Source organism: Motacilla alba, chromosome 2, assembly GCF_015832195.1.
Source record: "Motacilla alba alba isolate MOTALB_02 chromosome 2, Motacilla_alba_V1.0_pri, whole genome shotgun sequence".
In the NCBI taxonomy this organism is placed as follows: domain Eukaryota; kingdom Metazoa; phylum Chordata; class Aves; order Passeriformes; family Motacillidae; genus Motacilla; species Motacilla alba.
In genome coordinates, this window is record NC_052017.1 from 3,037,504 (window position 1) to 3,052,901 (window position 15,398).

At 38.9% G+C, this 15,398-nt stretch overlaps 1 protein-coding gene across 11 annotated transcripts in view; it reads right to left on the minus strand.

Annotated features, from left to right (window-relative positions):
* Positions 1–15,398, minus strand: part of ADCYAP1R1 (ADCYAP receptor type I) — a 149,751-nt gene that overhangs the window by 13,100 nt on the left and 121,253 nt on the right. For all 11 annotated transcript variants that reach the window (XM_038128749.1, XM_038128748.1, XM_038128747.1 and 8 more), the window contains 2 exons: positions 11,911–11,980; positions 10,362–10,453 (listed from right to left, as the gene is read on the minus strand). In XM_038128749.1, coding sequence (XP_037984677.1) covers positions 10,362–10,453; positions 11,911–11,980 — 162 coding nt within the window. The remainder of the gene's footprint in view (positions 1–10,361; positions 10,454–11,910; positions 11,981–15,398) is intronic.

Sequence of the window (15,398 nt, forward strand, 5' to 3'; positions counted from 1 at the left end):
TAAACCTGACCCTTGATTAGATCTGAGGCTTGAAGGTGAAACAATGGTTGAAGAGAGCCAAAAATCCTATCTACAGTGCTCATTCTTGCCTTTTTTAACTTCTACAGGAGTGGACATAAAAAGGAGAACACCATTGCTACACGTGGAGTTAAATAATGAAGAGATTAAGCTAATATTTGCTTGTGCTTTAGAGAATAAAGCTGGTAGCAGAGGCAGAATTCTTCCAACAAAAACAACTGTAGTTTCAAGGTTCTGTGTCCTGATTCCTGCCCTGTATTACTTCTGGAGCTCCAGTTTTCCCAAGCTGGATTTTTATTTTCTGTTTTCCCAAGCTGGGTTATTGTCTCTGAGTGCAGAGCACAGATCCAAGTCGTGCACTGAGGAATAATTCTGATGGAGGTGCAGTAACATCACTGAGGTGCAGCAGACAACAGGATGTTCCATGAGAAAAATGTACCATGCCAAATGAGATTCTGGCACAAATTAACATTTTGAATACTTTACTGTTTCAAAAGAAGAACGTGCATATCCAAATCCAGGCATAAATATCTGATTATGGGATTTAGCTCATTGTCCTCGGAAGAAAGCAAACGAGCAAAGCCCACAGAGTGTTTATTGTCCCAGGCTGACACAAGAAGTGGATTTTCAAGCATTACAGACAGGTTTTGGTTCCTGTCAGCTGGCAGAGCTCAGCATCACTATACCTACATTTGGTTTATATAATTTGCAGCTCTGAAGCTTCAGTTGCACTGTTTTGACTCACCTGCCTTACGTGTTCTACAACATCCCTGCAGATTCGCGGTACAACCCATCTCTGCAACTCTCCTTCATGAAAAAAGAGAGCACTGCCTTTGTTTAAAAAGCCTGGGCTTGCAGACACTTAATCAGCTGAACAACTCCATTGTTTTCATTGGAATATAAAGAGCAATTACAGCTTGGAAATCCCTCAGCAATGACACAGGTGGGACTAAGACTGTGACATGAACCTTACACGTGGCTTTGGATTGGTCCTATCTTGAGGCGGTTTGCGTTTGTTTCAACAACCTCCATTGAGACTTCGTTCTGTGTTAAGCCTCTGTAGCCTGGTGGCCTTTGAGGATGTTCTTTTACTCTCCAAGGCAGGCAGAGTTTGTTCTCAGAAAACTGATTGCCTGCTTTGCACCACACAGTCCCTTGGGCACACAGTGTATAATGTATGTGTTTGTTGAGTTAAAGTATATATTAGTTTTAGTAATAATCTAACAACATGAAAATAGGAAGTAAAATATCCTAAAGTAACTATATAATGCTTTTATCCCCAATCGTCTTATTCTATTTATGCTAAATAATAAATTTTGCACCTTTAAAACTTATTCAAAAAAATAATAAAAAACCAAAAAACTGCCACACAGTTTATTTTCAAACACTACTCTCACTCCTCCACATTTCTACTCCTAAACTGTGTTGTCTGCAAATGAACAGACAGCAAAACAAAGCTCTCCTTTATTTTAATTAGTTTTAACTGACTAAAACAAAAAAATTCCCTAAACTGTAATTTTTACCTCTTCTTTAAACCTATTTAAACCTACTCTAAACTTAATACCCAAAAAACCACCAATAACTCGTACCTGTGGCCCACCAAGCCAAGCCACAACATTTCCAACACCAGAGAGACTAATAAAAACTAAACAAGCTAAGCTGGAACCTGGGGAGGGGACTTTCTGAATGGATCATCTCTTTTAAAACAACAAAAAGTTTTCTTTTTAATATTGTTTAAGTTTTATTGTTTAATAAACAATTTTTTCCACTTTCCTCCAAAAAAAAATTTTCTCCCAAACCAATAAAAATAAAACAACAAAACCAAACAAATAAAAGCCCTTTTAAAAGTTCTCTCCCAAATTTACCCTAAACCAAAACAAATAGATTTACATTACAAGATCCTCGCAAGAAATTTGTCTTTCCAGATCAAAAACCCTTCTGCATTGGGACAGCACCATCTTCCTTGTCCCCTCCCTACCTCAGGTGTGTACTTGCCTGGAGTACATCCTAAAAATTCTCCAGATGTAAAAGTAATCCCACTAACTGGATGTGAAACAATGCCAGCTGCTGAAGTGAGACACAATAAATCGATGGCAAGGAGAAACAGAGACACTGAGGGGAAAGCAAATTCCTGTTGTCCTCATACGACAGAGGCAAAAGTGTGAATGGTGGGAAAAACTAAGTGGAAGACCATGGGTGCTGGTGGGCCTCGAGCCTTGGTATAAATTGAAAGCACGTTCAGGATCAGAGATGTCAGAATTATTCCCCATTTCCTGCAGTCTCACATTAACTGCTGAGTGACCAGTTGCTTCAGCTCCACCTTCACATTTACATTAAGTAACTGATTAAAAAAATCAGAGGTGCAAACTGATTTGGGGACAAAGTTCAGATCTATCCCTTTCAGTCTAACAGTGCACTCAAACCAGCAAACTTAGGCATGAGCAATGCATGAGGAAAAGGACAAACAGCCAGAATGGTCTACTTCGGATATTCCCAACTTAATGCTCCATTTGAAACTTCTGAAAATTTTTCTGATTCTCCAAACCCATTATTTATCCCAGGATCTAAGCAAGCTGCTCTGATAAAAGATCCTGCATCCCAATCCGTGGCTAATTCAAAAAGCAGAGTGGCCTTGGGCACTGGACGTTCCCTAGCCTGCTGATCTCCATGACAACTGAAGCATATCAATACACAGCAAAATGAAGTTTTTCACTCTGACCAAGTGCAGTGACTTCAGAAGCACATTTGAGATCCATTCTGCATTTTCTTCCTGAAAGCTACCTCATTTTTGCTAATCAGGAAGTGTGTGGCAAGATTTACAAGGTTACAGCAAATTTAGTGAAGTACAGCCACTCTCCCTTTACAATATAAAGCTTTATATTGTGCACATTGCCAAAGTATTTGTGGCCTTTTAAGCAGCAAAGCTGGAACAATTTTAGATATCCAAAGTGTTTCAGACAGCACATGCGTGGGCAAAATCCTAAATTTACACAGGCACCCTACAGATGCAAGCAATTATGTATAAATCCCTCTGGCTTGAGCCCCTGGGTGTTCTGAGTTCTGTTCCACACCAGTTATAGCAATCAAGCCATGATGGCTTTGCTGCTGTCTTTGAAAAGTGTTTATATCTGAAATCTCCAGATGCATGACGTTAACATTTCAATGGGAACTCACAAAACACTCTTTAGCCTTTTTTTGGTGCCTCAAACTCTGTGGAAACAGCCTGTTAGGGCTAATCCAACCCTTGATAGAACTGTTGAGAGTGCAGCAAGCTTTGCTGTGGGTTTTTTTTGGTTTTTTTTTTTTTTTTTTTTTTTTTTTTTTTTATTCTATTCAGAGAATCACAGTATTGGATAAAACCTGGCATTATTCTCTCCCTCCTTAACCTGCACACCTCCTTGATCTTTCAAGAGAAGGAGCATCTTTTAGTGGCTTCTCTTCTAATGCAAAATTGCTCTTTGTCAGTTCATAGCTTGCTCTTGTGACAGATGGGGGAAAAAAATGTCTGTGCTTTGCTCTTTTAGGATGCAGCTAGTGGACAAAGAACTTTGTTCTTTAAGGCTGCCACAGATCATGGAGCAAAGGTGAAATTTTAAGTCATCATTAGAGAATTCTTACATGTGAAACACAGGCAGATTTCAAAATCTCATGAGTTCATCAACAACAAAAATCACCATTGTATCCTTTTCTCTATCTGTATTACAAATTCAAATCATGAAATTTCCCATAAAAATGCCTTACAGCCACAGAAATAGTGTTTAAACACAAAGTCAGCCTATTTTTCAATACTACTGCAAGAGGAAAAAGGACAGGAGTCAGCCTCCACCACACAGACACCACCTGTGCAGGCCAAGGCCATGCATCCTAAAATCTGCTTTCTAAAGATTTACAAATAATAGAAGCAGAACCCTGTTTCATGAGCAAGAAAGAAGATTTGTGAGCCATGATTTCAAAATCAGATCCCGCCAAAGCTCCGGTCAGGTGCTTGTATATGATTGGAAATGGAATGGAATTTCCTTTATAAATATTGATTTGCTCTTCTAGAATATTCCTCTGGCTGATGGCCCATGAAATAACAAAACACCTTTCAAGGTAGAAATAGTTTTAGGTCTAATCTCATCATTTATGTAAGAATGTAAAGGATGCACTGGATGAAAGCCAGTGTTTAGGTTGGGAAACTAGATTTGACAACCAAAAATTCCTCTTCCTGTCCTTGCCACAGGCACCTGAGGGATTTAGGTGCATTTTACCCTCAGTTGTTCAGTAGCAATAACTGCTCCCAGGGACATTATAAACACACTAAATACCCTGTGCTGTTTGATTTTCCAGCAACTGAAAACAGAGATAGGTAATCAAAGCAGAATAGGGCTTTTGATTATTTTATCTGAAAAGAAATAAATCCCTGTTAATTACACTCCTGCTAATTATGGTACATAGCCTGCATGATCTTACATTCCTAATGAGTACACTCAGTTTTTTTCCAATCCCTGCCTGAAAAGATTGGCACAAATGAACACCCCCATCCTTTCCACCCAAAACTTCCAAAGTAAAAATACAACCCACCAAAAAAAAAAAAAAAAAAAATCAAACTAGCACCCAAAGTAATGATTTGCCTTGGGCAATGCACATGAAAAGTATAGGAGGGAATGAGCACATTTTTTTTAGCACTTGAAACAAAGAAATCAAGAATTAGTGTTGATCAAAGCAGCAAGTATCTACTCCCCTGGCATTCCTCAGGTCCTTGCTGATCATGCATGACATCAAATGACCATCATCTGTGTTTCCCAGTGTACTTTCCTGTGGTGGAAAAGGATTAACCCAAGGACACGAGTTCCTTTTGTTGCTGGGTCGTTGGGCGCCCCAGCACCCAGCTGGCAGTACCTGGGGGTCAGAAATTGCAGTGCCCTCCTAGAGAACACACTGTCCATCCAACATCTGCCACTTGCTTGTCAAAAAATCAGCCTTTTGGCACCAAGACCCTGTCAATAATTACCAACTCTGGCAGTCTGAGCACTTGCAGCAAGACAAAGCGGTAGCAGAATGAATCACTGCGTGTCCAGTGACTTTGGAGGTGAATTTTAGAGGAGTGTTGTTTACCAAAACATCTGGGTTACAACATTGCTTTTGCTGCCCTAAACCCTCTAGGTTGCACCATAGGTAAAATCATACCTACCTATGATATATGCCATGATTCTCCTTTCTTTCCAGCAAGATGCTGATTGGAGGAATGACGTAGACCTGAATTAGCTAGATAGATATGTGGGGTTTGTTTTCTTTTCATTGAGCTTTCAACATGTGATACAAAATTTATGAAGAATCTGTCAAAGCAAAAGCAGAAAAAAGCTCCCCCCTCCCGAATCATACCAGTCGTGATAAACTGGAAATCATAATAAAATAAAAAGAAGATTTTTTTTTTCAGTTATATGTGCTTGATACTTGAAAATGAATGAAAAAACAAAGATTTGATGGAAATGTGTGGGTCTTTTTAATCTTAAGGGTTATTCCAGCATGCATCTACATCATGCACCTATTAAATATAACAGTGGTGTTTTTGGAAGTAATGCTGATGATTTTCTCTCTAGAGTTACTATTTCAGCGATGCAACAATGCTTGTGAAAATAGCAATGTGAATTTAAGCTTTGTGTGGGCTTTTCTGTAGAAACATGGTGAGTTTTTTTCTGAGGGGTTGATGTACTCTCTCTACAACAACTTGACCAAAACCAGGATGTCTGAAAACAGATTCTGACATATCAGGTTACACACTGTTGGCTGGATTTTTCATGGTAAAAACAGTGAAGTCTTGCCGGATCAATTTATTATCCATTTCCTAAAATTCCAGGGAAGAAACTGATAGATGATAAATCCATGCAAATAATGTGGGCCTGATGGGCTGCTCTGAGTGCTGAATCAGCCATTGCAGGGTTGTGAATGCGTGTTTACAGTCTCCAGGACTGTGAGATCCCATTTAATTCATGGACTCCTGATGTGGTGCTCCTTGGCTCTCAGCATGGGGGGTAACTATCCCTAAATAATCTGCCACTTCTGATGCCTCAGGTTTTAGCTTTTATATTTTCAGATTCTGTGCTGCTTTAGTGTGTGGGTCTGGGTTCACATCAGGGGATGCTGAGCTCTCTGCACAGAGCAGGGAGACAAAACAATTCCTGCTCCAGCTGGGCACCAAGGACAAATGATCCAAAGCTCAGCCCAGGAGCACAAACAGCGTGGGCTGGAGAGAGAAAAACAAGCAGGGTGGGAGTGCCTGGGCTAAAGCTGGAACGGGACAATGAACTGCAAGGTGCAAATGGAGCAGAGCTGAGCCAAGGGAGAGACCCTGGGAGCGCTCGTGCATTTTGGGACCATTTGGGTTGATCTTGGGTGCAGCCCTGGCTGGGCTCTTGTGCTGCCCAAGGTGCATCCATGGAGGCCTTTGAATAAATCCCTGCTTTATTCTTTATCTCTGTCTAGCCTCTGTTCCGGGTCAGCCTTCACTGATATTTACAAACTTCAATTGAAGATTTCTAAAATCAGGGGGTTCTTTCTGTTTGGAATCATGTTAATTAATTTATAACTGGATGGAAAATACTGGCACCAATTCAAGACAGGGTCATTTGTTCTGTGAGATTAAATAGGACTTGTCACAAGGGGAAATGGCTTTAAATGGAAAGACGGTGGGTTTAGATTGGATATTAGGAAAAACTTATTTATTCTGATGGAGGTGAGGCCCTGGCATAGGATGCCCAGAGAAGCTGTGGCTGCCCCTGGATCCCTGGAAGTGCCCAAGGCCAGGTTGGACAGGACTTGGAGCAGCCTGGGATAGGGGAAGGTGTCCCTGCCCATGGCAGGGGATGGCACTGGATGATTTTAAGGCCCCTTCCAACCCAAACCATGTTATCTCTGTAATCATGGGACATTACTGTTTATTTCACCAGCTGGGGTGAGAAACCTGCCTGAACTTTGTTAATAGCTGTCTTAATTACTCTAAGAATATGATCAATAGCTCTTTATGCTTCCCCACCTCCTGGGGATCTCAGAATTGTCCCTCAGGTAAAAATCTATTCCATTTGCATTACTGATCTTCCTTCGGTTCAATGCTTAATTTGGCAGAATTCTTCAGGACTGACACAAGATTAACTGAAACCAGACATGTTTCAAGAAAAAAATCTTACATCTTTGGCAGTCCTCACACGAAAATAGAACTCATGGTTATGATGACTATTGGGAGGAAGCATGAAAGTTTCTCAGAAAAATAACCCAAAATAATAATAAAATTAAAATTATCATTGAAGGGGTGTCTTCTATGTCTTTTCTGAATTCCTACCTCAGCTGCTTAGCCATTTTGATGAATCTGTATTTTAGAAACCCCCAGTATTTTCAGCAGTAAAGAGGAGTTTCTCTCAAAAACATCACCAAAAGAAAGATGGAGTGATTGCTCTCCCAGAACCTGGTGGGATTTTGGGGTCTCAGCAGCATGCAGGCAGCTCTGAGGGGAACTAAAGGCATGAGGAGATGTTGGGGAAGCATGAGACTGGTGATGGATGACTGAACACACAAGTGGATAAAATGGAAATTTATAACCACCGATGCACTTGGCCAATCCAGGAAAATTGTGAGGAATCAGCAACGTGTTTCCAAGCTTTTTTCAGCCTAAAGGCAAAGGCTGTTGCACACAATGATCAGGTTGTTTAGAGAGGAAGTCTAGATTATTTTTTTTTTTATGGGAGTAAAGCCCTGTGATGCATGGCAAATGATAAAAATGATTGTTTGATTTATTTTAAGGCAAATCTTGTATTCTCCAGTGGCTACACTGCATTAATTAAGCCTCAGTTCCCCTGCAGTGTTCTCTTCTGCTATGCTCCTGTGATAGCTCCCAGCCAACTTCTCCAGTGGGAGACTTTAATAATGAATGCACAGTGGTAGCAATATATGATTAATCTTTGAATTTAAGCCCATCCCCAGGGCTTTAAAAATCAAATACAGGCTTAAGTGCTTTGCAGAACCATCACCACCGTGTCTAGGAAGTAGAACCAAAGGTAGATTTTTCTAACAAAAAATAGTCCTTACAAGGACCTGAACCTAAACATGAACCAAACATTTAAAAAATTAAATCCTGCTCAAAGTCAGTAGCCAAGTTTTTGGGGCCTTTAAGTTTCTTTTTTTTTTTGATGATGGCAGTACCAGCTGTCTGGTTATTCCAAAAAAATAGAAGAATGATGTTGGAAGAAATCTCAATCCCTGCTGCAGATCCATGTGGTATTACCTTCAAAAACAGGCTGAAAGTCCTTCCTCAACCTCATTGCTCCTCACCTACTAAAGGGAAAGTGCTTAAAGATGTTCTGGAATAAAGATCTGGATGAGGAATTTGGTCTGATGGAATGATGTTACAATAGGTTGAAACAGCAAAATAGAACATGGAAAATGCTTAATATGAGCCACAGTCTAAATGTGAGATATTTCTATATGGTGACAGAACCAGATTATGATCTATTGTCTTCCTTCCTAACAAGCTCTCTTTCTACAGGGCTTGTGTGCACAAATATTGACTCTGTCTGGTGTATATCTGCACAGAATTATCAATTTCATTCCTTTTTGTCGTCCCTGTGTGAACTTTTCTGCTGTCAAATCTGTTTGGATAAACAACACTCCACTCCGTAACACATACATCAATGCGAGATCGATTTATACACACCCGGTTAGAAAAGTTGCAAAAAAACATGAGGAAAAAAATAATGGCAGCGAATGGAACAGAAAATATGATGTTTTTTCTCTTGGTTTTGGTGGCTAACTATACACATAGGAAAAACACCAGCAAAACCCAGTCGCCACATTGATCCAGGATGACAAGGGATGTTTGATAATCCAGTTAAATCTTTGGAGTCCGTGGCATGCTTTGCTTCATACTGGAGATGTGCAGCAGACACCAAACATGCACTTAAAAATTCAGACTCAGAACGAGCTCTGCACATCTCAGGTGTTCATGAAAATCTAAGAACTCAGGGATGGCTTCCCAGCAGCACATCCATGGGAAGCCTTCATGCAATCCCTAGGCAGACCATGCACAAGTTAACCTAGTCACAAACTCTCATCCTCAGTTTTATTTCTGAGGTAAATCCGCCCACAGAATCAATTTAAAGCATTATTTTTGGCTGTGGAAACACAGTTTAGAGCAAGATGAAAGGGGCAGTGCTTTCAGTAAGTGGATGTCTGGCTACAGACATGAAAATTGATGTAGAAAATATTTTTTTAAATGCAAATCTAAACTGGAAAGCAGGGAGGAAAAAAAAGAAAAATAGGCAGGCTGAGGATATATTTTTCCCTGAAAATTCTCATTTAGATGGATGACATAATTATATTATGATTGTGGTTACTTAGGGTGAAACTAATTACTGGATAATTGTGTTTGCTACCAAATAAGTATCTCTTACTTTACTCTAACATCTTTCAGTTTTATTTAAGGTGTTCATAGCTTGCCTATTTTCATCAGGAATTTAGTACTAAATTAAAAGGTCCTACCTATGTCTATGTATGCAAGAAAAGACTCAAGCTTACCAAAAAATCCCAAAACCAAATGTTTGTGGCATTTAGGCCTACACCAGATGTGCTGCCCCATATCCTGGTAATTCCAGAGGATTATATAATTTTTATTTGGAGAATGACTGCATGCCCTCAAAATGATATTGATCACCACCTCAACTGGCCAACCTCTGCCCTCCTGTGAGGTGGAAGCTAATAAAAAGGATTCCAGCTTAAAAAAAACCCTCATATAAATCACAAAGCTGCAAACATCTAGAGGAAAATTTTAGGATTCATGTTCATTTTAAAATTATTTTAAGGGGGTGTGTGTGAAATGTTTGGCTTAAGTGGAATGCATTTAAGTTTACAAGAAACATGGACATAAGTATGTCTAGGGGATCTTCCTACACTGTAATTCAGCCTAAAATTAATTAAAACTTTTCACCAAACCTCATTGATTTCAGTGAACTTTGAACCATGTCCTGGAACTTATGAAGCACAGCAAACCATCCCATGAGGATAACAAGTTTTATACCAGTGTGTTAATTTTCAGGTAACTGATGTGCAAAAACATGAGATTTGGTTTGGGTTTGTTTTTAATCTTGTATTTATGCTTATTTAATAAGCCTTTTAAAGAAAGGTAAAAGCTGGCATTAAAATGCACTTTCATGGCTGATGGATTGAAAAATCAAAGTAAAAATCAAAATAATTTAATAGACCTTGGAACTCTTTTCAAAAATCAGCTAATTAACTGAGGTTTCTTTTTTACTTTGTGGGTTTTTCCTATGTGTATATCAGTTATTTAAATTGATTACTGCTTTATTTGTACTTACAAGTAAATGCTGGATTCATTGCCCCCGATGTCAGGTGACTGGAGTTTCTGCACAAGTATCACAATTATGCCAATAAAAAGCACAAAGTTTATCTGGGGGAAAGACAAAAAAATAAAAAATGGTGACCATGGCATACTTTTACAAAGTATGAAAATGAGACATTCCCAGTGACTTGTTGGTTACATTTCCTTTTTCTTCTCCAAACCACATTCTGAAAGTTTTACAGGGTTGGGAGCAATAGGGAAAGTTCACAAGGGTCTTATCCCCCTTGCTGCAGCTAAAATGAGGCAGAATTTCTGCAGTTTTAAGACAAGAGAAGAGAAACATAAATGGAAAACTTTCAACGTTTTTCACTATCAACCTGTGCAGAGCAAAAAGAAAGATCCCTGCACAAAAAAAAAATCATAAAATAAAAGCCTTGAGAGCAAAAGCATTTTAACTCCTATTCTCTGACTAACAGACTTCTCAGTTTAACAGTTTCCATCTGTTTTAAAAACCTGGACCATGATAAAATTCATTTATTTCAATGCTTTGGCTTGAGATTTGGCTGTCACCAACTCCACGGCTTCTTAGAGCCTGAACAGTGGAAATTTAAGTTGGTCCATTATAAAATCTTATATTCCTATAGGGAGACCAGGAACTGAACATGAACATCAGCATCACTCTCATAATCTGAAGGTTTTGAGTTGATCTTCACATGGGGCACCATTATAATGTTGTTTTTTGCTGGATTTTGTTGTTGTTGTTGTTGGTGGTGGTGGTGGTGGTGGTTTTTTTAAATTTTTAAAAATATTTTTAGGATAGGGATTGAAAGTACCTGAAGGTACTTGACTCAAATGTTTATTTTTTCTTATTTATGTTACAGTCTCACAGGTAGGGAGTTCTGTAGCATTCTACTAACAAGGTATAAAATGGTTAACTATTTTTCATAAGGTTTTTCAGGTCAAACTATTTAGTTAAGAAATGAAATCTAAATTATTTTCACTTTCAACTTAATAACTAATCACTCTAATATTAGATAAATAAATGTAGCTGTGAAGTTAATCCCTTTGAGCAGACAGAGTGCATTTTCCTGGTCACTGACCAGGAAAAATTTACTATTTTACAATTTAAATTTACTAAATTCAAATTACTAAATTCACTTTTTAAAATTTACTATTGTTTTAGGTATTCTGGATTGTCTCACTTGCCCTTCAGCTGCCACCCCAATTGGCCCTGAATTTCCACACATCCCATGACACCTCTGCCAGCCCCAGACAAATGTTCCTCATGCTCTGGAGTCTTAATTATGGCATTTGTGTCTGTGTTTAAGCAACTGAATAACTCCTTTGCTTGCAGGCAGTGCTCCTGCAAATCATTTAATTTGTATTAATCCTTCTTAATAACGAAATTCCTTGGCTTTGTGGTTGGCCAACGATGGAAATTTAGAGAATCTGCCCACCAGTCCAGCGCAGGGGTGCAGCGCAGTTTGTAAAGTATTTGAAGATGTTTAAATTGGTTATTTGTCCTCGGGAGAGATGAAGAAGTGTCTTCTCCAAGTTCTACTCACCATGATTGACCCAACCACGGGACCCTTGATCACCCACCACAAGGCAGTGTTGTCATTCATGTCCCAGCAGCTGCAGTCGTTGAGGAAAGAATGGGATGGGGAAAGAGAAGGAAATAAAACAAGACAAAACAATGAAATTAACGAGCTTACAACTTAGTTTAAGGGGGCAGAATGTGGGAGGTTGGTTTTGCAACTAAATTATTGTATCTAAGTTCATAGTGATAGTTCTTTACTTTGTCTTATTGCAGCTTTCTTTTACAGCCTTTCCACAATCATTTGGAAGTAAAATAAGTATTTTTGTGGCAGTTTCAATGGTATTCCTATCAAACAGCTTAGGTATTTTGGCAAAACCCTTAAGTATGTTTTTGTGTCTATAATACAACCATAAAGTTGTCCCTTAAAAAAAAAGAAAAAAAAAAAAGATAAGTGAATGGATCAGGTTTTTTTGATGGTTATTCTAAAGTTTGATGTCTCACTCACTTTTCCAGGGTTAACAGATATGAATGTTGGTGTCTGACCCTGACACAAGGATTTTTACACATTTCCAGGGCACCAGAATCCTGGTTGTATTCACATATTGGAATGAATATTTTTCCAGTCATTGGGTTGCAAGTCCTATCCAGGATTCATCTGAGAAGGATCAAATACTGGGCAACAGTTGGGGTCAGCTCCTTTTTTAAGCTGTTGCTAGTGAGTAATCATAAATAAAATGACATTTCTACCCCAGAATTTAAAATCTTCCTCTGAAATCACCAAAGGATTCTGCAGAAGTTTATTTCACACATGTGCACTTGGACATTCACATATATGGCTTATATTCAAAGAGAGTTTTAATGTTAACCTACATTTTTAGAGCTAGAAAACCAATAATAATGAAAATAATCTTCTTTTACAGGCCCTGCTACACTATTATAATGACTACTATTTATTATTGAGAAATGTCTTCATGACTTTTTCAAGTCATCAAGAATTTATCAACTAAAAATTATCTTTCATTTGCCTCCACTTTCTTCCCCTGATTTTCTCCCTAGAAAATATAAAATCATGGAAATCTGTCTAAATTGTACCTGCAGTTCTGAGCAGGAGTTTTTCCTTCCCACTGGGAAAAGAGCCAAAGTCCCAGCAGAGGCTGTCATGGTGCATTTGTCAAATACCAAAAAAACAACTGGGAAGAACCTACAGGAATAAAACACTGCTGGTCTCATGAGAGCTTATTACAACTTCAGTGTCATTTAAATGGTTGTGTGGTAGCATCTGGGAAAAAAGGGAAAATCTTTAAACAAAACTATATACATGTGTAAAAGTGAGGAGGCAGAGCTAAAATCCCACCATCAAAGTGTGTGTGAGAGAAATCCCAAATGGCTGAGTGATGCCTGGTTTAGAAATTTAATTTAAATTTATATTTTCAGTTGAACAATATTCGTTATTTTCAGTTGAACAATATTTATTCATTTCATATGGATATATCTCAAATTTTTTTCAGATATTTATTCATTTCAATATTTATTCATTTCAAATATTTTACTGGATTCCCCTAAAACCAACAATAAGGATTTGTATGGTACAGCTGGTGAGAAGTGAGAAAATTTACACAGAATTATGTAATTTTGCTTTTGTTTGCACAGGATGGAAACCTGAAATTACCCAAAAATCTAAGGAGCTGATGACTGAGGTTTTCAAGTGCAAATTAATACTTCCTAGTTATCTCACTTGGGATACCTAGCTTAAAATATTTGAAAGGGGATAAATGCTCAGAGGGATCTCCTCACCCACAGTGTGGAAATCAGGATTTTTGTCAGTGATCGACAATGGTATGGACCTAAAATCAGCAATTATCTTCTAATTTCCTTGCATGCATTTATAATTAGGTGCTGTCTAGTGAAAATTACCCATTATTTGCAGACCTCAGTCTCGTTATGATGGACATTAAATCTGCCCTGAAAGTCTTAAGTGAATTGACCAATATTGGAAGACTCTGGGAAAATTCTCCAATTAATTTAGCTGCAAAAGTAGATATTGATGTATGGCAATTTGTCCATGTAGGAATGAGGAATTACAGGGATAGGACTCCACCTCTTATTCCACTTATCTGGACTGTGGAGACCAACAGCCCAGTTAATTATCCCAGAATCTGGCTGGGACAAAGAGGACCTTGGAGGTTGTTTTGGGGTTTTTCCCCCACACTGAGGAACTTTAAATGTGCATTCTGATACATCATCCCCTACAAATTCCTATTCTTAGACCTCTCTGCTTTTTTCTTCTCCTCTTCTTAGACCCTTTCTTCTACTTAAACCACTACCCTGTTTTTCCAGGAGCTCAATTCCCAACTTCCACCTTGTAGATGTCAACAATGAATCAGAGCAAGCTCACACAGAGGTTTATTTTCAAGGACTTTCTAGGATTTTCAGTCCCTGTGACACCTACAGGATAAATGTGGGGGAAGGAATCACCATCTCCTCCTCAGATAAAAAAAAAAAAGGGAATGCACGACAGAACATTTGGAATTTTCTGCACTACGTAAACAAGCTCCCTAATTTCTGTCAAATGCTTCCCTACAGAGCAGGATGAAAAGAAATTATTCTTTTCCAGGATGGATGAAGGGAAGGGAGCCAGGGGGCTGGGGAAGGGATGTGATTTCCATTTGCAGAGGCCAGAGTCTGATCTCTGGTGCACGTCTGGAATAACTCCACTTAAATCAGGAGCAGAGCTCTGGATCAACAGACAGCTGCATTTATCTCCTCAATCCTGTCCCTTACAGGCATGGAAGTCAGGAGCTGAAGTCGAGGGAGCTCTGCCAGTTTTGTAAGGAGCAGGCAGGAGGGGGCTCAGGCTCTGAGCTTGTATTTCAGTCCCTGCCTTTGCCACTGTGGTTTTCCAGTCCAGTAATTTCCACAATGTTTTCGGGCTCATGCTGACTTCTCCCCCAACTCCCAGAACAATGCTGGCTGATTTTTAAAAAGTAACCACTGAGACTCTCAGCTAGAACCTGTCTAAATGTCTTGCATGCTAAATAGCTTCTCTAAATAATAGGAATGTTTTTGGTTGTTTTGGTTTTTTCGGGGTTTTTTTCTTCTTCTTCCTTCAGCAAGACATTCTCCCTACCTGCAAAATGCAACGGCTGTTTGGACTTGTAAGAGAAATTAGTGCTTTCAGGGCCAGTGCTGTAATTCTAATAATGACACAACAGGGGTTTCTGGCTTGTTTTGCATGGAAATAAATGATTTAATTTGTCTTAATGTCAAAATAGAACATTGGGTCACAGCACTGGCATCCCCAGTGGAGGAAAGGCTTTATTTGCTTTCCAGAGTGATTCTGAAAGGACAAGGAGGAAGAAAACCTGACAGAACAATGAGTTTTGTGGAAATTTTGCATCAAGGTATTTCCAAATTAGGCAAAATTAAAGCATAAGCCTCAATGACTTGGAAATGGGATTTTGGTACTAAGTGCCTTTCCCTCAGTTCTGTGTTTTCAAAGAACCACTGACTGAT